The 27748-nt window shown below is 46.9% G+C and overlaps 2 protein-coding genes and 2 long non-coding RNA genes across 9 annotated transcripts; 2 read left to right on the plus strand and 2 right to left on the minus strand.

Moving 5' to 3' along the window:
• amdhd2 (amidohydrolase domain containing 2) lies at positions 1 to 5654 on the plus strand. The gene is made up of 12 exons (XM_013269846.3): positions 1 to 355; positions 885 to 1038; positions 1347 to 1483; positions 1815 to 1954; positions 2368 to 2422; positions 2594 to 2806; positions 3522 to 3610; positions 3714 to 3858; positions 4059 to 4166; positions 4312 to 4380; positions 4536 to 4637; positions 5354 to 5654. Exons 2-12 carry the CDS (start codon positions 956 to 958, stop codon positions 5431 to 5433), a joined length of 1221 nt encoding a protein of 406 aa, XP_013125300.1. The 5' UTR covers positions 1 to 355; positions 885 to 955; the 3' UTR covers positions 5434 to 5654.
• On the minus strand, positions 5608 to 13482 carry LOC112846636 (uncharacterized). The gene is made up of 2 exons (XR_003219734.1): positions 12709 to 13482; positions 5608 to 7320 (listed from the first exon to the last, which is right to left on the minus strand). It is a non-coding gene; the product is annotated as an uncharacterized LOC112846636 (long non-coding RNA).
• LOC100694671 (calpain-15) lies at positions 7998 to 27636 on the plus strand. Of its 5 annotated transcripts, none has more exons than XR_003219732.1 (14): positions 7998 to 8296; positions 10467 to 10654; positions 17020 to 18072; positions 18343 to 18551; positions 18659 to 18842; positions 19538 to 19761; positions 19855 to 19980; positions 21878 to 22030; positions 22628 to 22789; positions 23178 to 23398; positions 23672 to 23817; positions 24067 to 24245; positions 24525 to 25238; positions 25563 to 27633. XR_003219732.1 is itself a non-coding variant. In XM_025906481.1 (14 exons), exons 4-14 carry the CDS (start codon positions 17188 to 17190, stop codon positions 24700 to 24702), a joined length of 2667 nt encoding a protein of 888 aa, XP_025762266.1. In that variant the 5' UTR covers positions 7998 to 8296; positions 10467 to 10654; positions 16394 to 16460; positions 17020 to 17187; the 3' UTR covers positions 24703 to 27636. The 5 variants fall into 5 exon arrangements, 4 of the variants coding, with proteins under 4 accessions (XP_025762266.1, XP_025762265.1, XP_025762268.1 ...); XM_025906481.1 differs by adding an exon at positions 16394 to 16460 and having other exon boundaries at positions 24525 to 27636; XM_025906480.1 differs by having other exon boundaries at positions 24525 to 27636.
• On the minus strand, positions 19917 to 24059 carry LOC106098021 (uncharacterized). 2 transcript variants are annotated; one of them, XR_003219733.1, is made up of 3 exons: positions 23855 to 24059; positions 20180 to 21319; positions 19917 to 20056 (listed from the first exon to the last, which is right to left on the minus strand). It is a non-coding gene; the product is annotated as an uncharacterized LOC106098021 (long non-coding RNA). The 2 variants fall into 2 exon arrangements; XR_002061785.2 differs by lacking the exon at positions 23855 to 24059 and adding an exon at positions 23613 to 23695.
• Positions 27637 to 27748: the final 112 nt, after the last annotated feature.

The following is a 27748-nucleotide window of genomic DNA, read 5'->3' on the forward strand; positions in this document are numbered from 1 at the left end:
CATGTGTCAGCAAACCGCAGCTGCTCTCGTCCTGTTGTTTTGATCAGCTGACCTGCCTCGGTCACATGACTCGATCCTCTTCCTCTGGCTCTGCTCGGCTCCTCTGAGCACCAGCGCGATCACACACCTTATAGCGCCGCTGGATCACAGCTGCAGGGCAGGTGGAGGCACCGCGGGTGGAGGAGCTGCAGAACTCCGTGAGAAAAACGCAGTTTTAGTTTCCGGTTCTGTGTCGGTGGCGGCTGGAATAGATCAGCTTGTGCTGAAACACGAGTGCCACTGAGGGTTTGACGGAGGCCGAGTGGACACTGAGGCGGAGACGTGTTTCTGGGTTTTCACCACTTTGTGTGTCAAGGTAGGTAAAGAGGAGAAAGTTAAATTCAGCGTTTCGTGAGTGGAGTTTGGCGGAAAGCAGAGTCGGGGTAGAGTCAGGGGAGCTGACTACAACAGGCAGATAAGAATAGTTTGGCTTATCTCAGGATGTTTCACCGAGACCATAAAAAAGATCAGAGGTCAAAGTCAGCGGCTGCACCCACAGCAATAAGATCAGACCCTCATTAAACCCTGCGGCTCCGCCTCACCTCACCTGCATGTTACAAACTTCACTTCTGCTTGTCTCACACTTTGGGTTTCCATCGCAAGCTTGAACCACGTCCTGCTCTTAATTCCTGTCATGCTGGACTCGACTAGAGCAGCTTTGCATGATTCACAGTTCATAATAATCCTCCTTTAACTGGTTGCTTCTTGTAAATTGTTGCCTGTATTAGGGGGAAACTGATAAACAGGGACAAGTGCGCACTGTAAGAAGCTGTGGTCGTGTTTAACATGAACATCGAGAGATTTGTGACAGGAAACGGTTTGATTTGTTCTGCTGTGTTTCCCAGTCGTCTGTAGCTGAGCGGGCGGTGTTTGCAGTGTCCGCGTTCGCCTGCTGAGAGGACACAAAACCAAAAGCATGCCGTCCAACAAATCGGTGTCAGACGCTCCCATCACTCAGTTCATCAACTGCAGGATCCTGAGGGACAACGAGCTGCAGAGGTACGACACACACACACTAAACAGCACTGCAAAAAGAGCCGGTGTGAGCCAGGAAGCCCGCCAGCTTCAATCCAACTATTCTGCTGAGAGGAGCGCTCAGAGCTCCTGACAGGAGTATACTCGGAGATACTCGGAGAGCCAGGTATAGGTTTTGAGCCTTTGCAGCTCAGAAAAATCCAAAATAAATTCAAACTTGTGTGCCCAGTTATTGATTGTTAAAGTTATTAATGATGTATGCTGTACCATGGACCAGGGTGTCATGACCCAGGTGTGTGTGTGTGCGTGTGTGTGTGCGTGTGTGTGTGCAGAGAGGACCTGTGGGTGCGTGAGGGGAGGATTTTAGACCCAGAGAAGCTGTTCTTCGATGAACAGGGATACGCTGACAAACGTGTGGACTGTGAGGGCAGCATCATCGCGCCGGGCTTTATAGACGTCCAGATCAACGGTACACACACACCCACAGACACACACCTTTGCATGTGTTTCAGAAGCTGCGGTGCTGCAGTAACTTTGATACCTGGTCAGACATTCAGATGGCGTGCTGGAACCTGAGCACGAAACAAAGATGATAGAACTGTAAAAATGAATCTGTGAGCTTCAAACTCTTCTTAATGTTCATCATAGTCTCTGGAGCTGAAGGTGGTGTCAGTGGGATCTGAGCTGACGCTGCAGTTTATAAGCGCTGTGTGTGTTGGAGTCACGGAGAGCGTTGTTGCTGCTGAGGGGGCGGGGCTAGTTTATCCCGAGGAGAGTAACGGCTCGTCTTCCTGCTGCAGGAGGTTACGGCATCGACTTCTCGCAGGCGTCTGAGAACGTCAGTGATGGAGTTTCGTTTGTTGCCAAAAAGATCCTCGAGCATGGCGTGACGTCCTTCTGCCCGACTCTGGTCACCTCCCCTCCCGAAGTTTACCACAAGGTCACTGTTTCATTTTTATCAGTTCAAGTTTAGACACGCTCGCATGTTCAGGGGTTCCTACTGTCTCCTTCAAAGTCATCTTCTGGAGCATCTCTGGACAGCTTCTTCCAGGCCACCTGCTGCTTTCAGTTCCTTCACTGGAAGGTGCTGCTGCACCGCCTCCACCCGCCACCTAAAACGAACCCTGGAAACAACCAGGACAGACTCAGGATGGAGCAGGGAGAGCACCGAGAGTTAAACTAAAACTGGAGGCTGGGGTTGGAGGCAGCAGCACTGGAAGGTCCAGAGGTGCACCTGAAGGGGGTGAAATGAAGGCCGGTGTGAACGCGCTGTGCATGTACACGTCAGGACGTTAACGATCGGTGACGTGAAGCTTCTACGTGTAAACAGCATCATCAAAATGTGTGTTCCAGGTTCTGCCTCAGGTCAAAGTTCATGATGGAGGACCACATGGAGCCGGAGTTCTCGGTGAGGTTTTACAGATGCTGTAGGTGAATTTTGTTGTATTCTTTGTTTATCCTCATTGATCACAAGCTGCAGAGATGTTGGTACGTAAACGATCACACTGCTGCGGTACACGGGCGCCAACCATGGCTGAAAATGGCGTCTGTTTCACTTACTGTAAACTTCCCTGTTCAGGTTTTCACCTGGAGGGTCCGTTCATCAGCGCAGAGAAGAAAGGGGCCCACCCAGAGAAATACCTCCGCACCTTCAAGTCCGGAGGCCTCGAGGACCTGATGGAGGTCTACGGCAGCCTGGACGATGTTGCCATAGTGACGCTGGCTCCTGAGCTGCCCGGCAGCCAATCGGTGGTGAGGGAGCTGAGCCGGAGGGGCATCACTGTGTCCTTAGGTGAGCATTGTGTAGTCACGGCAACGATTATACAGCAAAGCTTAATCGTGATGTAAATAATAAAACACTAAACCTTCAAGTTAGAAAAGCCGTCTCTGCTTCACTGGTTTCATTTTCACTTTGTTTTTATTTATTTATTTACACCATTTACATTATTTTTTCTCTGTTTTATAATATTGAAATTTTATTTCTTAATTTGTCTTTTTTTGCATCCTTGTATTTTTTTTAAATATGATTTTATTTATTTTAGATTATTTTTATTTTCATTAAACATTTATTATTCTTTGAGTTTTTTAAATAAAAAATAATCACATTTTTAATTTATTATTTTATTTATTTTCATTTTTAGTTGTTTTATATTGTTTGCATTATTTATTTTAAATTTGCTTTTATTTCGTAGATTTTCTTTTAAGATAACTTTCAAAAAAAAAAATTATTATCCTTTTTTTCATTTTCATACTATTATTCAGTCCTTATTTACTTATACACTTTTCTTGTGTGGTTGTATTTTTTATTTTAATGATTGATTTACTGATTTCATTTTATTTCCTGACGTAATTTTCTGTTGAATCATGTTCCGGTTCAGTCCTGAGTGTTTTGTGTGGTGTGTGCGGTGTCAGCGTGGGCAGGTCAGTCCTCTGTAGAGGACCTGGAGCTGCTGTAATCCGTCTGACAGCGCTGATGTGAACAAAGTTTACTCGACTGGTTCTTGCAGGTCACTCAGCGGCCGACCTGTCGCAGGCCGAGGAGGCGGTGCAGCACGGCGCGACCTTCATCACTCACCTGTTCAACGCCATGCTGCCTGTGAGTCCCAGCTGCTGCTCGTCTCTGAGACTCTGAGTCAGTTTCTGTTCAGCCCGGTCGGTTTTACGCTCTCAGTAATCCTTCTGTGTTTGCTGTGGTCCAGTTCCACCATCGTGACCCGGGTATAGTGGGTCTGCTGACCAGCGACAGGATCCCCGCAGGCAGGACGGTTTACTACGGCATGATAGCTGATGGCATCCACACCAACCCTGCAGCCCTGCGCATCGCTCACAGAGCTCACCCGTCAGGTCTGACCGAGGTTTCTATTTCAGATCAGCAGCCAAAAGCACGAAAATCTCGACAAATATATTCCTAAATGTATCAGAATGTTCTTATTTTGGTTTCAGGAGGTTGGTGAAGCTCCACGAATGTGTTTAAACATGTGGCATCATTCTGGGAGTAGATGGATTTTGGACTTTCCCGTGACTTGTGTGTTTCATACTTTCAGGTCTGGTGCTGGTGACGGACGCTATCACCGCGATGGGTCTTCCTCCCGGCCGTCACACTCTGGGCCAGCAGGTCATTGAGATCCAGGGTCTCCACGCTTACGTGGCAGGTCTGATGTTCTTCAGATGTTATTATCTCACAGGCCTGTGATTTCCTGAGCGATGCATAACTAGAACCAGAGATCTGAAAAGTAAAATAAATCGTGCTTGCCACGGTTTCATGTGTAAAACTCTCTAACTTCACTCTGTGTTCAGGCACCAAGACTTTGAGCGGCAGCATCGCCACAATGGACATGTGTGTGCGCCACTTCAAGCAGGCCTCAGGTCAGTTTGTGTTGCTTTAATGACTAAAAACAGGAAGTAGAATCATAATGAGCAGTGACGCGCTGCCTGGTGTAAACTCCAGCAGGTGAGACCTGGTTGCTGTGGCGATGCAGGTCAGATCATCATTGCTCTTCACTTCCTGCTCTGTCCTCCAGGCTGCAGTGTACAGGAGGCTCTGGAAGCTGCCTCCCTGCATCCGGCTCAGCTTCTGGGAATCAGCCACAAAAAGGGAAAGCTGGACTACGGCTCCGACGCAGGTCAGAGCCGACTGCACCTTTATTTCTGCATCCCTGCTGTTAGAGCTGCTGTAGTTCCTCCTTTGTGTCCTCAGCGTTTTCTTGGATGTAAATATGGACTTTTTTTCATGGGGGGGGGGCTGTATAACAGTTGACCAAAGCCTGCAGTTCCTCTAGTGTCCAGCAGAGGCTCCAGCAGGGAGCCAGTCTCCATAGACTCCCATGTTAAACTTTACAGCAGAAATAAAAACGTTTACAGCCAAACCGCTTCGAGAACTTCGAACTCGCTCTGTTTCAGATTTACAATAAAAGTTTTAATAAGAGTAAATAAAATAACCCACATGAATGGTGAGTGAATATTTAGCCTCCATCATGCACATTTGTCAGTTGTGCAGCGCTTCAAAGGTCAACGACGTTGGATTAAAGTTTAACGGCTGTAGCCGTGAGGTTCTCCGGGATCGCGCCGCCTCTCTCTGACCTTTCCTGGAGTTCATGTGTTTTCCTTTAATGAGGCCAGCAGCTGGATTCAGCCTGAATTTGTGAGACTTACAGTTTAACTGATCCTTCAAAGCATTGACGTTCCTCCAGATGTTCAGGAGGAAACCGTCTCCGACTGACAGAACTCCGACTTTTCCACCGTCTTTGCAATGATCCCTCTATAACACCATCCTTCTGATTCTTTTCTCTCAGCAGCGCTGCTTCCTGTGTTTCTTACACTCTGCACTATTTTTTTACAGACCTCGTTCTGCTCGATGAGGGCCTCAACGTCAAAGCCACCTATATCTCTGGAGAGGAGGTTTGGAGAAAAGGACAGTAGGAGATGAAGAAGGAAACTGGACCGCCTGTGCCTTCGTACATGATCGACATGGTTTTAATGGACTGACTGAGTGCACCAGGCGCTGCAGGAAAACTGGACCAGAGTGAAATATTACTGCACTATTAGTTTATTAAATGTCAGATGATGTGCTTTACTGTTAGATGTAGAAAATGATTTCCTGCCTTTCAAACTACCAAAGATTTCTGTTTATTACCCTGAAAGTCAGCGTGCTCATTGATCGTGTGTTGCTGAAAGTCTGATGTTGTGTTAAAGCAGCTGTATGACCTCTGTAGGGTCAGGGGTCACGGTGAAGGTCACTGCACACCCTCAGTTTCTGTAAACTTCTCTTTTTCTTTGTTTGTTTCAAATTTTACGGACACCATCAACCGAGTGTGGACAGACTGCTGCTGGTGTGGAGCAGATGTTAGCATTATTGTCTCATAGTGAAAAGGTCCTGAGTTGGAACGGCCAGGCCAGCTGTGGTCTCTGGTTTGAACGTTTTCAGCCTTTAAAAGAAGAAATAGTCACATCGTGGACTCATAACTGTCCGTGTGAGACCGACCTGGTGACAGGCTGTTCAGGAACTCAAAAGTAAGGGTGGTAAACTCGTGCCCAGGAAACTATTTCATGAATCGCTCTCACTGGTAAAATGCTGCCCCCTGGTGGTGAATGTTATAGTTAAAGGACAGCGAGAACCTTTAACTCTTTACCCCTCAGGTGTCGACGAGGGTAACCCTCGTTTCTCTTTCCTGATCTGAACAGAAGGAGAAAAACCTGGAAATGAATCTGATTGTCGTCAAATATTAGACAGATCGACAGATGTTGGCTTTATTGGGGAAAGAGCTCTGGCTGTGCTCGCTTTAACCATGACCTTTGTGACATCAGACAGATCTGAGAGTACAAAAACTGTAATAAACTGAGTGTTTACAGCAGTGTGAGCCTGAGCTTTGGCTCGCTCACACACTGAGCTCACAATTAGAAACACTGGACATATTCAATCTGAAAATCCACCACAGAAACAGGAGGGATACGACGGGGAAAGGAGAACGGGTCCAGTTTAATACTGACACAGTATGTAGTCTCAAACAGACACGATGTCCTTTGGAGTAAAAGTACCAGTGTGTGTTTGTGTGTTTGTGTGTGTGTGTTTGTGTGTGTACACTTTCAGACACTCTTTATAAAGTAAAAGTCCTGGTTTCAGTTAGTGAAAGTAAAAATACTGAAAGACACTAAACATCACAGATAAATACAAACAGGCACACAAGGAAACAGAGTGATGACAGACGTAATCTTCCATCTTATAGTTTTTTAAAATTCTAATATTGGTGAAATTTTTCAGGGGAAGTGTTTAAGACAAAGTCTTAACAAACGTAATTTTTCCTTTGATTCAAGTTTTATTTTTATTTAAATGTTTTCATGCCGCGTGTTTAGTTTGGATGATCACAGTGTGACGTGATTTACCTGAAGGACCAATGATCAAGCAGGATCAGCTGATCAGGGACAGAAACATAACTCACACTTTACTGATTTTGCGCATGAGTGGTAAAACTTCTCAACGCGTGTAAAAACCTCTGTGTCCTGACGTTACGTTTCCAAGCTATAATTCAAATTTAGCGCCGAATTACACAGAAAGCATCAGTGATTCATAAAAACTAAACTTTGATTGTCAGTGTTTCCGTGCCGGTGTGAGCTGACGAGGCTGATCACATTTCAGCGAGATTTACGGCGGAGTCTGGTGCCCGAGAGCTGGACCGATTCATCCTCCAGGATCGCACTGCGGGAGGAGACGGTCATCTTCCCCGGAGAAGAGGGGCCATGCCCTGGCTGGCTGGCTCGGTCGGCGTCCTGTCCTGAAAACGTCCCTGCAGAATACAAACGTCCACGAGCCTGAGCGAAATAAAGAGGAAGTCACTTTCAAAATAAAAGCTCAGACAGATCACATACGCGTATTTAGTGACGTCACTTTTACTTATTTGAAAGAAGCTAGTCAAATAAAGTACTGCAAGTATTCATTTTTCTTGAAGTAAAATCGGTCTACCCAAGTAATGATCATTTACATATTGTTTTTACTTTATAAGACACAACGGTAATATTCAACTGAATGAAAAAGAGCTGTAACCGGGGCAAAAAAAAGTAATATCAACACGCTGTACCTCAGATAAAAGAGAATATTAATCAATCCCATTATTTTTTAACAGCATGTTTTTCTTGTAAATATCCAAAACATGAAATTAGTTTACAGTGGGGTATAAATTCCTGATTATTGAGAGTTGTTACCAAACCCTAACGTGAAGCACCAGACCTGCAGTTCCTCTGACGTCCACTAGAGGCTCCAGCAATGAGTCAGTCCCCATAGACGCCAGCGTTAAAACTTCACAGCAGAACTAAACATGTTTACAGCCTGATACACAAACTGATTGCGTTATTAGGGGCGTGGCCGCTGTGACTGACAGGTGGATGGTGACACAGGCACTGAAATGTTCTGGGTGGTCCCAGAAACCAGGATGAATCTTTCTTGTCATTACACTGAGGTACAGTTCATTTCTGTTCAGTGATAAATCAGATGAAATGTGGAATGAGGTGTTAACGTGGCTTCCTTCACAGATTCCTACGCAAACGTTCAGCCTCATCTCGGGGTTTAGTCATCTTCTTCTTGCTCGATTAGGATTTTATTTTGAAGGTGCTGACAGGAAGTGGTTCTTCCTCCCCGCAGCTTGACGGTGGGAACCGCGAGGAGCTCGATGGTGACTGTGCACGTCGCTGTGTGAATGACAGAGGATGCATGGAGGTCTCCGGCAGCTGGCAGCCACAGATCCGTGTCCTCCTCGGTGCAGCAGCGGCGGCAGCGGGCGTCCTCTCCGCGGTGAGTCTGCAGCTCTCCTCCGGGCTGCTCTTTGTTTTCATGCCTGCAGTGTCTCAGTCAGCCACCAGCTGTACTGCAGGTGCACCAGGTTACCTAAAGTCTGCATGTGAACTTCAGGTATCAGCAGGGAAGCCTCTGCAGTGAGGGACAGAAGGAGGCAGAGCACAGCAAAATGTCTCTGATCACTTCATTTAACAGCAGACTGCTGCGGCTTTAACGCTCTGAGCGTATCTTTATCATTTAGTCATAAACACCAAGGAGGAGAGAGACACTTTGAGAGCAAAGCTTTCTTTTCTGGGAATAAAATCAGAGGATTTTGGTAGAAAAGTGCGTGCAGCAGACTCTCAGTCAGCGTTCCCGATCAGGAGCATCTGGATCTGGAGCTCCTGATCGTATCTGAAGTCCTTGTTCAAGGACACAACTGTGGAGCGAGCAGGAGCAGCTGGAGCCAGAGACACACTGATGAGTCTGATGAAGATGAAGCTGCTGATTAACATTTCATATAATCCTCCTCTGGTTTAAAACTGAAGTATGAGGGTAAAAGTGATTTAGTTTAAAAATCTATTAATAGTTAATAATAATCCTAACATCACCCATTATTTAATTATTCATTGATTTACACATTTATATTATCATAAATATCATACGTGGATATATAAGATCAGTGTATGTACAGTAATCCCTGTGAACCAGAGGCCGTCTCCAGACGGCTCCAAACAAACAGTTTCGCGAGTTTTTTTTAACTTTTGGATCTGCATGATGTCAGAGAGCAGACAAAAGCTCCACCCACCACCTGTTTAAAAGTTGCAGCCAATCAGAAGACAGTTGCCCTAAAAGGGGAGAGGCTAAATCTTGTTTCAAGCACAAGAACTGTGAATCATGCAAAGCTTCTTAAACTTTGTCTGTGAAGGTTCTCAGTCATCCAGGTCATCGTAGTTTAAGGAGCTTGGAAAGAAAAGCGTCTGGACTTCTTTGAGTTGCTTGGAGACGTTTCACCTCTCATCCGAGAAGCTTCTTTGACCCTTAGAACTGAAGAAGCTTCTCGGATGAGAGGTGAAACGTCTCCAAGCAACTCAAAGAAGTCCAGACGCTTTTCTTTGCAAGCTCCTTAAACCTTCTTAAACTTTACACCACAAACTCAGCCTGATGTGTTTACTGAGGTCATAAATCAACAACTTTATTCAAACTCATCGTTACAACAAGAGGAGCTGCCACCTGCTGGCCGTTAGAAATAATGCACGATTAGAAAGCTTCAGCACTTTCTCCATCTTTTATTTACAGCACAACCAAACCCTCACAGAAAAACAAAGAAACGGTAATTACTTCATCCCTCCTTTACATGCTCAGCCGGCGTCTGTCCACTTATGCTCAGTAAGTAAGGGAGGGAGGCTGATGACTCATTGCTGTTTGTGAATGAAGCTAAATGTGATTTTCTCTCTGGGATAATCTTTCTCTTAATGGTGGAAGTGGTGAATGATTAGGTTTATAGGGAGGATAGATCTGCATCAATCAAAGCGTGGCTTTTAAGTCTGCTGCAGAGTCATTCAGACTTTGCAAATATAATTTCTTTCTGAAGTCACTCAGAAAAGAGTGTAAAACCAAAATGTATGTACAGTAACTCCAGCCTGCTCTGAACGCTCAGTTTATCGCAGTTTTCTCTACTCTTAGATCTGTATGATGTCATAGAGAGCGCATATTCCCACCCAACTGCTGTTTAAACCTTTTATTTATGATGAACAGCCAATCAGAATAAAGATATCTTAAAGGGGGAGGGGCTTAAGCGGCTCCTTTCAGACAGGATGAACCGAGGGCTGCAGTGCGAGATGAAGAAGGATGATTTTGCTCTGTGATTCATGCAAAGCTGCTGTAAAGCTCAACAATAAAAAGATGAATGAGCTGAACGGAAACACTTAAAGTTTTGTGACACTGGTCAGAAGTGACGCACAGCATCATATCAGCAGTGCGTTCGGCCGGGTTAACGGTTCAGTCCCGGTAAACCAAAGGAAGAAGAAGCCTGAAGACGTGGAGGAGCTCGTGCACGTTAGCAGAGACGAGCTTCTGTAAAGTTACGTGTTTGTAACAGTCAGTGAAAGCAGCAGCAGCACTGTGTTTGTGTTATTGTCCTCTGTGCATGCTCATGCCCCCTCTGCCTCCCCCTCTCTTTCATCAGGGCTCTTCCACCTGAGCCAGCGGCATCATGGGAAGCTCCTCCTCCTCCCTCGTTGACGAGGCGGAGGACGATGCGGCGCCCCGGGGTGCAGCTCTGCCTCCCTCCCCCATCATGGGATGCCTGAGGAGCAGCCAAAGCACATTCCTCCCCCGGCAGCTTCCCAGACCGGGCCGGCACAGGGAGCGCAGGTGAGACACGAAGGAGGCGTGGCGAAGACGTAACGATGAGATAAGAGCGAGACCGTGGCTCTTTTTCAGTTTGTAATATCTGCAGTGTAATATCCTCTCTAAGTCCTGCAGCAGTCCCACTTCTGCTCTGACTTTTTATCAGCGAGCAGGTTTGTTTGTGCATGCCGGTTTGTTGGGAATCAGAGCTGCAGATAATCAGCGCTGGGCAGCTCCACAGAGACCTGCAGAAACCAGAAGAGGCAGATTTAACCTCTCCTCATCCTCCAGGCTGTCAGCAAACACGGATCTTTGCTTGGCTGCGTTTTAACCACATGCTAACGAGCAGAGCAGAAGAGGACAGATTTAGTCTCTTACAAGCATTTAGTTCCTACAGCTGGAGGTGCAGGGTTAGGAGGTTAGCGCAAAGCCGACATGAAGAGCGCTGAATATGAGCTGTAAGCCCAGAGTCTGAGCACAGGTGTCGCCCTTTAAACTGGCCAATGGTGAGCTAAAGGTTATCAGACCTGCTAACAATGTCTATAATCCTCCAGATGTTCAGTAACCATCAGCTGACGTCTTTACTCGATGTCTAGACCCGAGGGTGGAAATGGGGCCAAATTCAAAGTTGGAGATGTGAGTTTTACAGTCTGCCGGATTGAAGAAGAATCATTTTATTGTTTCTGAGGGAAAATAAAATAAATCGATCGTGAGAAAAGTGAAAATTGTCCTTCTGAGATAGCCGTCAGCTCCCACAGCACAGGGTTTAACATGCTGTGTTCAGATGCTCACCACAGAATACGCTAAACAGAATTTAGATTTAAGTGGTTTAAAAAAGGAAACAGGTGGAGTTGATGCTGTGTGGCCGTCTGATCACAATCATTACTAACCAGCTGGAACTTATAAAGATGGTAATGATCCAATCTATATCTCTCATCTCGACCTCAAACAAATGTCCCCAACCCTTTCAACAATGTGGAAACGTCTGGGATGCAATCTGGAAGTTCACCTAGGATCCAAAAGAAGCAAAAACAAGGGAGGAAAAACACAGGAAGCAAAGCGGAGACGCGAGGAGGCGCGAGGGGAATAGGACAGATGGGCAAAGCATCGTCTGTGTCGCAACTCAAACTCATGAAATGCTCAGCTCAAGGCTTCGATGTCACAGAGTCCATCTTTTACCTGGATGATGAACATTAAGGTCAAAGGTGTGCAGCGGTGCTGACCGAAGAACTTCAAAGTACTCGAGTGTCCAGACTTTGTAGTTCCTGTTCCACAGGGGGCGCTCTTACGCTCCTCCAGAATAAACCAATCTCTTGCAAATTTTCATCATGTTGTTGATAGAAGAGTTCAAGAAGTTCGAAATAGTTGAGTTTTACATTTCTCAGATGTTTCTGCTGTAGTAAAATACCACACGCTGCTTTACCGCATCTTCCATTTTGCTTTGGGGCATGAAGCGAGTGGCTGCAGAGAGTTCGTAGCATCACCTCCAACCACCTCAGTCAGCTGCTTCTGGAAGTTTCTGCTGGGCTTTAGCAGCAGCGGGCGCCATCCTGAATCGTTAACCGACCAATCAGCAAAGGTTAGCAGAACGCTAAATGCTGATTACTGTTTAATTAGGAACCGAGAAAAAATGAAGTCATGTTATTTGAGTTCAGCTGGATCATTGATGCTGCATGTGTGGGGGCTAAAATGTAAATCCTAAATTGTTTTATCCTCTAAGATTGATTGATTCCTGCTCGTTGAAGTCTATTTTCTCACTGCTAAATTATCCAGCTTCTCCTGCAGCACATGCAATAAACACACTTATACCATCCAGATACTGAGAGCACGTACACAAGCACCGACACACGGCTTCAGGAAACACACCAACAAACAGAGAAGCACAGGAGACGAGAACAAAGGAGAAAAACATCTTCAAACCCGGCGTGACCCAGAACAGCTGGATCCAGCACCACCACAGGTCTCTCAGCTGGTTTTGTTAATGACCGACTATAGTAAGGCTGAATTTATGCTCGTCGTTTCGACGTCACCGTGAATATTTCATGAATCGTTCGATATGAATCAAACCGCAGCCTTACTTATTAATTATTACTGCATCTCTGTCGAATAAACCGCCGGCGCTCGGCTCACTGTGAGTCATCTCAGCCTTCGGGAGCCTCGGCCGGGAGTCGAGTTACTCACTGACAGGAAATGGAGCGCTGATGGGGAAATCCCCGGTGGAAGAGCTGGTCTGAAGAAGCCCACTCAAGCCTTCCGCTGGGAATTCAGCTCAGCAGGCCACTCCACTCCCCCATCTGATGCACAGAGATCAAAATACCTTTTATAGATGTGGAGGAGAAGGAAAAGAAGCCGGTCGTGGCATCTGGAAACACACACAGCAGAACAGAAGAAGTTCCAGGGTTCTCCGAGGAATCGCCTCCTTAGAGCTGCAGGAAAGTCCAGATTTCAGCAGTTTGTTCCATGATCCATAAAACAATCTGATTCAGGTTTTTAGCTTCCTCAATGTTTCCCTGCCTCCACCTTCAGTGTCTTCTCCTCTTTATTTAATGAAATGAAATCAGTTTTCTGAAATTATTTAAGAAAAATGAAATGAAATTATTTAAGATCAATAGCAGAGTACAGGAGTTAATAAGGCACCAAAATAAATTCAATAAGAGAAGTAAAAATTAAATTAAATAGAACTGAAGAGCAGAAGTTAGACTGCTGCAGAATTTCATCATATCTGCAGCTCCGCCTTCTGTTACTACAGTAACCTCACAGCAGACATATGATGTCATTAAAAAGGCTCCAACAGCGCAAACACGGTCCAGAGGTCCAGCTCAGGTGAAGCTAGCAGACAGCTAGCAGCTACAGCCGCCTGTGTCACCATCAGTGTTGGGGAGTAACAGAGTACATGTACCGCCGTTATGTATTTAAAATACAAAATATGAGTAATTGTATTCCGTTACAGTTACAGTTGAAAAAGGTGGTATTCAGAATACAGTTACTTTGTTGAAATAAATGGATTACACAGCGGTCTTTTCTTGCTTCATATGTTCGGCTGTCCACGCTCTGTTTTTGGTAATTCTACGCCGGCGGAAACCCAAACAAAACACACATTAAGAGGCTCTAATGTCTGTCTCAATCTCGCGGTCCATGTCACCTCTACTTGTGGCCCACATAATGACGTGAAGAAATATTTTTTAAAAGTATTATTGAAAAAATCATTTAATATGAAGACAATAAGCAGTGTTGCAGGCATCGCCCTAAAGAATGTAGCCTCATGGGCAGTGTAGTCCAGCTGTAAGTAAGCTATTAAGGCTCGACTGTACACTGTGTTCGTGTTTTCCTCCGAAACAATAAGTTCCGTTGGAGCAGCCTTTCAACGCCTCTCTCTGTCTCTCGCTAGCAAAGTTGACCCAGACAACAAAGTAAAGCTAGTTTTCGGCTACCAGCCCGACACGGAACCCACCGTATTAGCCAGAGGTCCCTTTACTACTGTTCGGAGCCGCGGACCTGTTTTATATACGTGTGGAATAGTTTTCTATACGAGATCGCTGCAAAAAGTGCAGCCTTACCTAATGTCCACCTACTGTTACTCATTTATATTAAGATTTAAACATCTAGTTGGTATTGGTATGGAGAGTAGCCTTCAGTAATAGTAATAAATCATACAGCAATAGTACATTCATGTGGTTGCAAAAAGCATGATAATATATTAAGTAATCCAAAGTATTCAGAATACGTTACTCTCATTGAGTAACATAAGGGAATACGTTACAAAATACATTTTGGGGCATGTAATCTGTAATCTGTAGTGGAATACATTTTAAAAGAATAGAATAATCCTTTAATTGTCCCACAAGGGGAAATTTGGTTGTATCAGCAGCAAAAAAAACACACATAACCTTCCCAACACTGGTCACCATCCACCTGTCAGTCACAGAGGCCACGCCCCTAAGAGTATAAACTTTAAGCCTTAATACAGTTTAAACAGGTGAGTTATAAAAACAGGTGTTATGAAGGAGGAAATGATGGGCAGAGATCAGTTTGTGTTTCAGGCTGTAAACATGTTTATTCCTGCTGCAAAGTTTTAACGTTTCTCAAATAATGTCATGAGCGGATGCTGCACCAAACACTTTGTGTTGATTGCTTTGGTCGCCATGGTTACCGGTAGTTTTTCGCATTTGTCTGCAAATATTTGCTAACTGCTAGCCAAGTGACTAGCAGTTAGCTTTTCACTGCAGCTCACAGAGCAACAGGAGGCTGTTTGCAGACGAGTCCGTCACTTCGATTCAAACTACAGCCACAGTAGTATGCTAGCATCGAGGGTCTCCGGGCCGTTCATTAGATCACATCCAACATGGTATTCTCAAAACCTGAGTGGGGTATGACTCACTTCTGGAGTCCCCAGTGGACGTTAGTGGAACTGCAGCCTTCACAGGTTGCAGGCCGTTTCTCTGCGTCGGGTTCATTTTTCAGCCGCTGTAATTTGCAGCTAAAAGGCTCTCATTGTGTCCGGATTATGAGAAACATTTCCAGGAAATTGGATCCATTCATCACTTTGTGCAGCAGCTGTTCTGGGACTACGTCCATCTTATTTGGTTTAAATTGAGTTGAATGAATGAGCGTACAGCATTTATCTGCATGGAAATATGGGCCGATGAATGCACAGGGGATCTGCAGAAAATGAGCACCTCCAACTTTCATGACCATGGAAAGTTCTCATGTTTATATCTTGTCACTAAAAATAACTCGGGGTTTTCTGTATTGCACAGCCTTCTGCGTGGTTAACGAGCAGCTTGTTTCTCATGCACACAGCAGCAGAGGTTCTCATGAAGGCCGGTTGTTGATTAAAAGTGTGTTTTGTCCCGAGCGCGGCGTGCAGCAGCCGTCACCTGGCTCTTACAGACAGCTTGTTCTGCAGTAAATCCTTCAGGTCAGCTGTGCTGGAAGTTTCAGGCTTCATGCCAAACTACTTAGAAGAGAGCATCCAGAAAATGTGGGCCAGCCTGAACGCGGCTGTGACGCTGGCTCCCGAGGTCTCGTTCCTCCCTGGACGCCACGGCGCAGATTATCTGGGTCTGCTTTACAGCCGAGCATGAATCTGAGATTAGAACCGTGTTTTTATTCTTTATTCACAAAGACGCTGAGCAGCCTGCTCGCGATGAAGCCGGCGTCAGGGAGGCAAAAGTGGAAGAGCAGATTTTGTTGTTTCATTTGCATATTCGTGCATTTTAATATTTTCCCTCCAGCTCAGCAAAGGAAACTGTTATTCACTCACACGTTTATATTTGGATTTCTTCTCATATTTTCAGGCTTTTTCTTCCATTTTCGTCTCTCGGGCTTTCACAGATAAACACACTGAAGCTCAATGTGGCCGTGGTTTGCTTTTAGCAGATAATCATAGTGGAAATTTTCACCAGCGTCACAAAGAACACGGCAAACTTTATCTAACATTTCCAGACATCATTCTTATCTCAATGAAGAAAGAATCTGAGACTGATCAACTACTCTGCTCATTTCGAGCTTTTTTTTCATTTAATTCTTGATCTCTAGAGTGGCTTTGCATGACTCAAAGTTCAAAATAATCCAATATGGAGGGCCGGGAGTGCCAAGATTAATAATTAAAATTAAACTAAACTTAACTAAATAAGAGGAAATAAATAAGTAAATTGTTATACAGGGTTCCCTCGCTATAACGCGGTTCACCTTTCGTGGCTTCGCTGTTTCGCTGATTTTTTGGGTGCAATTTTGCATGTTTGTTTTTTTTTTTTCTTACAGCGCATTGTGTTCTGAGTTAAAGACGCGCTGCGTATGAATACTGCTGAAAAAAGCTGGAGAGGATGAGGTGAGGACTCAAAGATGACGAAGCATCATCCACGCAGGAGATGCTTTGACCCAGAAACACGAACAATATCTATTTTTAACAATGAACACTGGTGCTGGGGTTTGCTGATGGATTTTATTTGCAGAATAATATATATTAATTAGAGTCCGACTCATATGTTGATCGATCTTATCTTTTTGCCGATATATTAAATCTGCATTTGTAACTGCTGATAAATAAGAGTAAAGAAGAGACAATAGAAACACCCTTCAAACGTCTTATTAGTGTTGATGTTGCATAGTTTGTCCACCAGAGGGCACTCTGCAACTTTTTTGTTTAGAATGCCTCAAAAAAGGAGTCAACAAGTAATTCACGACTTGTTGTAGCAATAAAACAAGATTATTTTTGAGCTAATTTTTTATACTGTCTTGGTAAATCCTCATAAATTAGACACATAGCGAGTAGAAGGTAAATTATTTATGGATTTTGATATCGATATCAGTCTCAGTAATCTTACATCGGTCAGGTTCAGACGTTAATGTCCTCCCTTTTGATCACATGACTCTGTTTCTCTCTGTAGTTTCTCCTCTGGATCGATGCCCATCCAGAGGAGTCAGTGGGCGTGCGGCTGCTGCACTTTCCTCAACGCCGCCGGCGCCCCCCGCTGCTCCATCTGTGAAGCTCCTCGGCAGGGACCCGATGCCCGGTGGATGTGGCCGGGAGTGAGCAGAGAGGACGACGGGTGGGTATGCCCACGCTGCACGCTGGCGAACCCCCTGACAGCCTGGCTTGCTCCCTCTGTGGCTACGCCAAGGCGTCTGCGGAAGCCCAGCCCCGGCCTCAGCGCTCCAGCAGCTGCTCCGGCCCCCTCAGGACGTCCTGGATGGAGACGTGCCGACTGCAGAGCAAGAAGCAGCCCGGAGACACTGACAAAAGCAGCCTGGCGTGGGAGTGCTCGAGGTGCACGTTGCAGAACACGCCCACCTCTATGTCCTGCTCGGCCTGCGGTGGACCCCGCAAACTGTCCCTCCCTCAGATCCCGGCCGAGGCGCTCCTCATGCCCGACGTCTGCGAGGATCCCGGAGCAGGGCGGGGTGAACCTTCAGCGGCGGCACTCTCGCTATCGATATCCGCCCGAGGAGAGAGTTTACCTGCAGAAGCTTCGCATCCGAACACCTCCTCCTCCGTGCTGACTGCGCCCCCTGCTGGCCACAACAATCCAGTGCCCTGCAGCCGCAGAGAGGTTCCCCCTCCAGATGTTGGCCTCAGCCAGGCTCAGAGCACGTCTTCTCCCTCCACCCTCGCTGTGTCGCATCCCTCCACTCAGCTGGAGCTGCTGGCCGGCAGGAGACTCAGCATCCTCAAAGAGGAGATGTCCCCGCTGTCACCTGCATCGGACGCCTCCGTGTCGTTTTCGCTCGCTGTCCACAGGATGGAGGAGTGGGCGTGTCCGGCGTGCACACTCATCAACCGGCTGGAGTCCAAACACTGCCAGGCCTGCCACACCCCTCAGCAGCTGAAAGCGGCGTTGTTCCCGAGGAGGAAGGAGAGCCGGCTGGTGGAGGCGCTGCGGCAGAGCGACGAGGGCGCGGCCAAAGAGCTGTGGGAGAACATCGTCAGCTTCTGCAGAGAGGTGCGTTTAAAGCACACACTCACCTTTGAATTTAAGTCAGAAGGAAGAGTTTATGCTGATGTTACTTCACTTTCGGTGGAGGTGGACTGACAGTCTTCCTCAGAGCTATAACAACCTCCACCCGCAGCGCAGAGCAGCCTGAACTTCACTGTGTTCAGCTCTGGATCTGCACCAGAACCTCCGACATTAACGAGAAAAATTAAATGGGTTAAACGATAGATTATCATCTTGTAGCAAATCGTGTGTGTCATCGTCTTCTTCCTCTCCCAGAACGCGGTGACGTTTGTGGACGACAGTTTCCCTCCTGGTCCAAAGTCCGTCGGCTTCCCGTGCGACGACAGCGTCCAGCATCGGGTCAAGAAGTGGCTTCGTCCACAGGAAATCAGCTGCACCGCCTTCAAAGACCGCGGCGTGAAGTGGACTGTTTTCCGCACGCTGCGTCCGTCCGACATCCTGCAGGGGCTTCTGGGTAACTGCTGGTGAGCTGATTATGCTGTCACATCGTTTATTATTGATTATTATTTTTACGATTTATTTCTGGATGATTGTTTAAGCACATTAAAGGAAGGCTGTGTTCGGAGAGCAGGTTCCTGAGCGCCTTGGCTGTTCTGGCGGAGCGGCCGGAGCTGGTGGAGAAGGTGATGGTGACCCGCTCGCTGTGCGCAGAGGGAGCCTATCAGGTGCGTCTGTGCAAAGACGGCTCGTGGACGACGGTGCTGGTGGACGACATGCTGCCGTGCGACGAGAGCAGCCACCTCCTCTTCTCTCAGGTGAAATGGTTCACGTGATGTGTGGTTGGTGCTGGAAAAAGGTCTCGGCTCAAAACACCGGAAAAGTCCAGATTTATCCTCTTCTTCCTTTGTACTCTGCAGCGCCACCCAGTGGCCTGAATTACACCTTACACATTGAATTACACATTAAAAGAAGAGGTGATTCCTGTAGCATCATGGGTATTTCACCATATCTGAGACATTTCTGTTTAAAGGCACTTTGTGTGATTACCTGCTGCAGAATTCAGCTTCACCACCAGAGGGCAGCGATTTATTACTGGCTGAGTTCGGATGTTTTATCTGTGGAAGAATATCCTTTAGATTTTTTACAGGTTTTGAATGCAGTAAAATAATTTCTGTTCACCACACCGTACTTCACAGCATTTTGAGTTCAGGCATGAAATGAGCAGCACTTAGCTAACAGGTATTTTACCTGTTAGGTGAAGAAAACTATCCCTGGATTACTTTAATACTTTTAGTGCATCTTAGAATTTGGAGGTTTCTAATGGAAGTCCTGGCGTGTCCACTCTCAGGTCCTGTTAGCCTGCTTTAGTCAGTAATGATGAGATCAGGATCAGAAACAGGCTTCAGGTTCTCTGATTAGGTGTGAACACATGAACATATGTGCACTTCCTCTTCTCGTCATGATGTTAAAGCTTTGATCCTCGCCATCCGCCCCTTCTCTGTGTCTCCAGGCCCAGAGGAAGCAGCTGTGGGTGGCTCTGATTGAAAAGGCTCTGGCTAAGCTCCACGGTTCCTACTTTGCTTTGCAAGCCGGCCGCGCCATCGAGGGCCTCTCCACCCTGACCGGGGCGCCCTGCGAGTCGTTGGCCCTCCAGGTCAGTGCCACCAACCCCAAAGAGGAGCCCATCGACACGGACCTGATCTGGGCCAAGATGCTGAGCTCCAAAGAGGCTGGGTGAGAAGTTTGCGGGAAGGCTGAAGTGCTCTGAGAGGACGGAGCTGTTTCTTTAAGGTCGGTTAACCCCGCCTCTGTTCATGCTGCTGTTAGGTTCCTGATGGGGGCATCCTGCGGAGGAGGTAACATGAAGGTGGACGACGCGGAGTACGAGTCTCTGGGTTTGCGTCCGCGCCACGCGTACTCTGTGCTCGATGTGCGGGACGTCGACGGCCACAGGTGAGGCTTCGAGGCTGCTTCGTTGGTTACTGTTCTTGTTATTGCTGCTCCTGGTTATTATGGTCATTATAGTTTCCTAAAAATTGAACACAGAAGCTGAGAAACCTGCAGATCCTCCAGCAGTGAGTCACAGTTTACAGCCTGATGCTCAAACTGATTGTCTCTGTGGATAAAAAACGATAACATATTCATAACTCACCTGTTTGAATTGGATTGTGGATAAGTTTGCATTATTAGGGGCGTGGCCTCTTTGACTGACAGGTGGATGTGCATTTCTCCTCCTCAGTAAAAACAGGAAAGACTTCCTTCCACTGCCTGTATCTGGTGTTGGAAACCTGGTGCCTGGTTTTGGAGTTTTTCCATAAACAACAACGTTTCAAACATAAATTAATGCAGAAAACTACAAATCAAAGAAGCCCCACCTACTCAGCTCCACCCTCTCGTCCACATACAGTCATTCTGTGTCCAAAACACTGACGGTCAGACAGACCCGCTGATGACATCACTCTCTGAGTCTCTGTTTGAAGTTAACAGTTACCAAGTCGACCAAAGAGACACGGTGGAGACAAAGAGACGCCACAAGACCAACAAGGAGACGCAAAGCAAACTGAGAACAGAGCAAAGTGCAGCAGGGAGTCGAACACTCGGCCACACGACAAACCTGAGCACACACACGAGCACACATCCATCCTGAACAGACATAAAGAGCAGCAGAGACAAACTGCACAAACAGCAGAGACTCGATGTCTGCAGTCGTGTGTGCCTCCATCAGTCAGAGTGACTTGCTCCTGCGTGGGACAGGCGGGGGTGTTTTTTCCTGAGCCCGGAGGCTCTGCTTTTATCATCCATCAAAACTCCCACAGTGTAAATGCAGCAGGTCTGCAGAGGAGTGCTGCCTTAAGGGCACATTCAGAGAACAAATGTTCCTCTCAGCGTCACTCCATTAACCGCTTCATCATTCGCACGCATAGAGGATGTTTCCTCAAACCTACAGCGGCGACTGCTGCGAGCTACAGGGGGAGGAGGATCCGCAGGAGGAGGTGGCAGGAGTCGTACTGCAAGAGAAACCCTCGAGGGAACGGGAGGGTGATTACTCATAAACGGATGCAGGAGCGGTGTTTTTCTGTCGGTGGGGTTGGAGGTGGAGTCTGCAGACACTTGAAAAAGTTTGAAAGAGATGTCTGAGATGTCTCCGTGGACGTCAGGCCCATCTCATTAACCCGGCACCGCTGACGCGCTGACGGGTTTCACTGCAGCGGCCTCTGCACTGCAGATGTGTCGGGTGATCGCTGTCTCCATCAGTGTCAGCATGCAGATGAAGATTACCAGCAGCGTGAACCTTTAGAAGACGTGAAACATCATTAATCACAAACCGCACGTTTGAATCACTCAGAAATCTGTGAGTCATCAGCATCTTCTTCATCGTACTCCTTGAAAAATTTAGAACCGCGTCTGACCGTGTGCACGAACCAATGATGAAGGCCAGGCTGTTCCTAAAAAATCTAAACATCCATCTTTAAGCTTTTAATAAGCGAGGAACCGCATACACACTAAATCTGCAGCATAATTCAATTCAGTTTTATTTATACAGCGCCAAATCACAACAACAGTCACCTCAAGGTGCTTTATATTGTAAGGTAGACCCTACAATCATATGAGCAAGCACTTTGGCGACAGTGGGAAGGAAAAACTCCCTTTTAACATTAAAGGAACCAGGTGGAGGAATCAGTGAAATCTGGCACTTCCAGCTAGTTTTAAACTGTAACTCTGAGCATAACCTGCTCCAGACCAGGTCTCGTGTTCAGCACCAGTTACCATTGTGATCTAGCCAGGTTACAAAGGCTCGCCAACTCTGACTTTAAGCTAGCGAGTCTGTTAATCCCATTGTGTGTGTCAGGTTACTGCAGCTGAGGAACCCGTGGGGTCGCTTCTCCTGGACCGGAGCCTGGGCGGACGACTGGCCAGACTGGCCTCCGCAGCTGAAGAGGGAGCTGTGTGCCCAGCGAGCTGAGGACGGCCTGTTCTGGATGGACTTCTGGGATTTTACCAGGTGACGGCAGCAGCATGTTTTTGATGTCTGCATTAGTTTTATTCCCGGTCTGAGCAGGAAGACCGTAGGCCTTGTAATCGTAAGGTTGCCGGTTCGAGCCCCGGCTTGGACAGTCTCAGTCGTTGTGTCCTTGGGCAAGACACTTCACCCGTTGCCTACTGGTGGTGGTCAGAGGGCCCGGTGGTGCCAGTGTCCGGCAGCCTCGCCTCTGTCAGTGCGCCCCAGGGTGGCTGTGGCTACAACGTAGCTGCCATCACCAGTGTGTGAATGGGTGGATGACTGGATGTGTAAAGCGCTTTGGGGTCCTTAGGGACTAGTAAAGCGCTATATAAATACAGGCCATTTACAGAAGAAAACTTTACTCAGATGTAAAGTGGGAAAAACAAAGAGTTTGTTTATGACAAATGACAGAATATAAAGTGTTCATTAACATCCACCAGGTCCCCTCCACCCTGCCTGCACTCTCTTCCCTCTTGTGCGTTGCTTTGTGTAGTCAGTGAGTGTGAAGTCGTCCTAACTGTCCTGTTAAAGGCTCTCTGGAAAAGCATCAAAATACTGAACAAAAACAGACTCGCTGTTCTCTCCTGTCCCCGGCAGGTACTTCGACTCCGTGGACATCTGTAAGATTCACTCAGACTGGCAGGAGGTTCGAGTCCCCGGCGTTTTCCCCCGAGCCGCCGACGTCCCCGTGTCGGTGGTGTCGATCACGGTGCTGGAGAGGACGGCCATGGAGCTGGCATTATTCCAGCAGGGCAGCAGGTAGGGCGCGCACCTGTGCGGCTTTTCGTAACGTAACTGCGGTCACCTGACCACCACAGAGGCCAGCTCGCCTGTAGGAGAGACGACACTGGCTGAAACGCCTCCGGTCTGTACCTACACACAGCTTTGGTAGCTGAATCCCCGATGAGTGGATGGTGATCTGTGTTCATTTGTGCTTTTGAAATGCACAGAGAAAAAACTAATAAATATAAAAATTCACAAAAAAAAGCAGAAAGTAACTAAATATCAGAAATAAATAAAACGTGCCTCACGAAAATAATTAAAAGCAGACGAGACAGAAAAAATAAGTAAAGATAAATAAACGTCAGAGAAAGTAAAGATGGTAAAATAAAGGAGGTGTTTTGAAGACGGTGGCTCGTGTTTTCAGGCGCTGGGACACGGCGGAGAGCCACCTGCTGGATCTGTGCGTGCTGGTGTTTCGGGTCGCCTACGACAGCGCCGGCACGCTGACGCTGGGCCGCCTGCTGGCGCACAGCCGCCGCTCGGTGAGGAGGTTCGTGGGCTGCGACGTCATGCTGGAGCCGGGCGAGTACGCCGTCCTCTGCTGCGCTTTTAACCACTGGCACAGCTGTGTCACCGAGGGCGGAGGTAAGGACACGAGCACTCGATCGCCGCGTCAGGACCTGACGCTGTTCGATTGTGCAGACTGCTAGAACGTGGACGCCTCTGATGATTCTGTATTTTGCAGCCAGAACCTGCACATTTTGCCCTCCACACATAAGTGCAGAGCATCCCGCTCCATATAAATACTGCATGACCTCATTAAAGAGTTAGAGGTCAGAGGAAACTGACTCAGGTGTACCTGAAGCGTCACAGCAGGCGTTACACCGTCATCAATGAGCCGCTGTTCTGCTGTTTCAGTGAGCGGCGGCAGGTCGGAGGCGCCTGGCTACGTCCTGGCGGTGTACAGCTCCAGACTGGTGATGGTGGAGCAAGTGACGGCCTCCAGCACCACCATCGCCGACGCCATCATCCAGCTGGCAGAAACCAAAGGCGAGCGACACGAGGTGAGAGAGTCTGAGAGCTTTGAAACACGTGTCTCACCTCTGACGTCCTCGAAGACTGAAACTCATTCAGATACGTAGATTTCATTCAGGGTTTATGAATTCTTTAAATCTCTCGTTTTCATTTCCATCGCTAACAATTTCAAATCTACTTCGTTCATCATTAAACAACATCCACCCTGACATTAACAGGAAGTCTCCTTCATGGCTTTAAACTTTGACCTGTAATGGAGAATCACTGCTGTGTGTCAGGGTCGGGAGGGGATGACCTGTTACTACCTGACCCACGGCTGGGCGGGGCTTATCGTCATGGTGGAGAACAGGCACCCGAGGCATCACCTGCACGTGTCCTGCGACTGCAGCGACAGCTTCAACGTGGTGTCGACGCGCAGCAGCCTGAAAACCATCGACAGCATCCCTCCTCTGCACAGGTGCGCCGCGCGCCGAGCCTCACACACCCGCCCGGGAACGCCGCAACATTTCAGCACAAACTTCAAAACGTGCGCTGTACTTCATAAACACTTAAATCACAGCTGAGACCTGTTTGTAGTGGGACACACTGAGACACCGTCCACAAACCTGTGGATCTGACTCTATCGTGAAATAATCACGACTGAATTATATGCTAATATTTGATTTCCTCAATCTGAGAAAATAAAGGGGCGGAGCATGTTTCTACACCTGTGACTCGGGCTGTGTTTGTCTCTCAGACAGGTGCTTGTGGTTTTGTCTCAGCTGGAGGGGAACGCTGGGTTCTCCATCACGCACAGACTGGCTCACCGGAAGGCCGTCCAGGCTTCTCTGGGGAACTGGAGCCCCTCGAAGGCGACGCACAGTCCGGCTCTGAGCCCCGAGACCGCAGGTCTGCACCGGCCTCGGCCGCTATGACGAACCGGGAGGAAGCGTGCCGATGGACGCGGGAACTCATCGGACCGCTGCCTTGATAGAGAACAGGGTTATTTCCCACAGACACCGGACTGAGTCTGTCAGAGTCAGAGCTCGTCATCAGCAGACGTTATCAAAGTGAGGCTGAAAGAAAACAGGGTTAACATCAGAAAACACTTTAATTCTCCTTAAATCTGAGTTTAAACCAACCTGAGATTACTTTCAACTGAATTTAATTAAGATGAAATAAATTTTCTAAGAACTGTTTAAGGACCAGAGTTCACATATCATCCGTCATCACCAGAATAACACGCCACGTCTGATTGGACGACACGAACAGAGACGCGACGCGTCACGCTGCAACATGACGGCCCGTCACAGCGTGGACTCTCCTGAAGGACGAGCTCAATAATTCAGTTTTGCTTTCATACAGATGTGGAACAGATGTTGGGAAGTTCAGGCATCATGTTGCTGTTAATTCCAGCTGTTGGTTTGAAATGGAAGCAGCCCTCTCATTGGCTGTCTGGTGTTAACATTTGGTAAAAGGATGAGTATTTACTCTTTACTCTACAGCAGGGCTCCCCAACTCCAGGCCTCGAGGGCCGGTGTCCTGCAGGTTTTAGATGTATCCTTGATCCAACACAGCTGATTCAAACGGCTAAATGACCTCAACATGTCTTGCAGTTCTGGCCTGGTAATGAACTCATCATGTGATTCAGGTGTGTTGACCCAGGGTGAGATCTAAAACCTGCAGGACACCGGCCCTCGAGGCCTGGAGTTGGGGAGCCCTGCTCTACAGGCTAATTTCAATCATTCATCCACAGACTTGTTTTTTCATTCTTTACTTTTAAACATTTACGTAGCTTCACATCTGGAGGAGCCAAGGATGGAACCACAGACCTGAGGAGGAGGAGGTGTACCTCCTGACTTCAGTGGGAGTTTCTGTAGCCGATCCAATTGATCCGTGTCATTTATTATTTCAGAGGTTGAAGCGTTGTCTCTTCACAGATCTTTAAATCTATTCTGCTCATTTCTGCCTCCATATTTTTATTCTTTTACTGATAAACCTTCTTTATCTGCCGCTGACTCTTCATGCAGCCGTTTTAGCTTCTGTCCCTTCAAGGCCCTACTGCCTTTACAGTCATGTTGTTTCTCATTGGCCAGCTTCTGGAAGCCTGCAGAGGGGCAGCACTTAGTGCCTGTGACCTGTGCTATTCCTGTAGCAAAGGGAGAAGCTGCATGAGTGCCAGTTTCCCGTCCGCAGGGATGAAGCTTCTCCTTTTAAGCCAGTCTGGACGTTAGCGCCGTCGCAGCTCCTTCAACATAAAAGCATGCTGTAACTTTTTCTTCTTCTTCTTCTGGATTATTGCAGGAAATCGTCTCCGTGTGAAATACTATTTAATACCTTCCCTTTTTATCACTACAAACTGACGCCACTTTTATGAGTTTTGAAGCACTTGCAACAAGTAAAACGGTCACGATCAACCTGTGAATGTTCACCTGTAAGGCAGGATTCACACCTGTAAGGCAGGATTCACACCTGCGCGCTGCTCCAACACTTGAAGGTGGAGCTCCTGATTCCTCACTGCTTTGACTCCAACATTTTGATGCTTCTCTCTCAGGATTTCCATATTGTGATTTCATTGGCTAGTGGCAGCACTGGAGTATTTGTATAAGCATGACTTGATTGGCTGACACCAGGTGAAGCTCGAAACACCTCTGTGTGAATCCTGCCCAACATCTGAAAGTAAAGGTCAGAAATTTGGATCCATTCAATTTTATCTACATAACACCAAACAACAACAGCCACCCCCAGGTACTTTATATTGTAAGGTAGAGACCCTACACTAATACAGAGACAATCCCAACAATCAGATGAGCAAGGACTTGGCGACAGTGGGAAGGGAAAACTCCCTTTTAACAGGAAGAAACGTCCAGCTGAACCAGTTTTATTGAGGGGCGGGGCCATCTGTGACCTCATAGTTGCACTGAGTTTAAATTTCAGTTTGCATTTAGTGTAAAGTAACACGCTGGTTTCATGTTTTTTTGTTTTGCCTAACTCGGATTGGATGAGCTCGACCTGCAGGTGACTCCCAGCCCAGGTGTCTTTAAACCAGACTTGGGAGCCTCAGAGAACCCGGACCCCCCCCCAAACACCACATTTAGAGCAGAAATCACACGATGCACTTTATCCGTCACATCAGAGCGTGTTCAGGTCCACGCCGTCTTCGCTGCACCGCTGGCACGTGATTGGAGGGTAGCCGTGGAGATGATGCGGTGTCAGTGTGATGCTTGAATGTTGTGTTTTAGTTTAGAGTCACAGCGCAGACCTGCTGTGTGAAGCATTAGCACTTTATCAACTGTATGCTGGAGTCTGTTTTATTTTGAAGGACGTGTTTTAAAGTAGGAAACAGTTTTATTCTCGTGGATTTAAAACTACCATCGTGTTGACAGAATGAAAACTATGCAAATGTTTGAAAGCTGTCTTTATGCTTCAGAAAAACAAGTCGAGCTCTTTATCTGCAGCTTATCTTCTCTGATAGCAGGGTGAAAATAGACGTGTATGCATTCTGATGTGGTTAGTGTTACACTGACGCTTTTTAAACGTTCAGGTTGACTTTTACTCCGTATTCTGTTCGCTCAGTAGCTACTTTATTATAAAGTTTATATATACTGTATGCATAGCAGTATGAATGTAAATAACAATAAAAAAAAAAACATGCGGGTGAATTGAAGGAAATAAACACTTGAAAATTTTCACATCTTCGTTATTTCATTTTTTGAGACACAATCAGCAGAGAAGTCTTTAATGCAGCATTAACAATACTGGAAAAGCGTGGAAAATTAAACACACCGAATTAGCTGGAATTCCTTTTTCTAATTCGTGGGTGTACTAACACCTGTCACTGTGTTACTTTTGACACCACGTGTTTTAAAATCCACGGATTCCCAGGTAAGCTCTGTATGAACTCTCCCTGTACATCTTTGCTGTACAATTACTTTCATTTGACTTTTTAACCCTTATTTATCAATATATTTTTAAAACTAA

Source organism: Oreochromis niloticus, linkage group LG4 (assembly GCF_001858045.2).
Source record: "Oreochromis niloticus isolate F11D_XX linkage group LG4, O_niloticus_UMD_NMBU, whole genome shotgun sequence".
NCBI classification, from domain to species: domain Eukaryota; kingdom Metazoa; phylum Chordata; class Actinopteri; order Cichliformes; family Cichlidae; genus Oreochromis; species Oreochromis niloticus.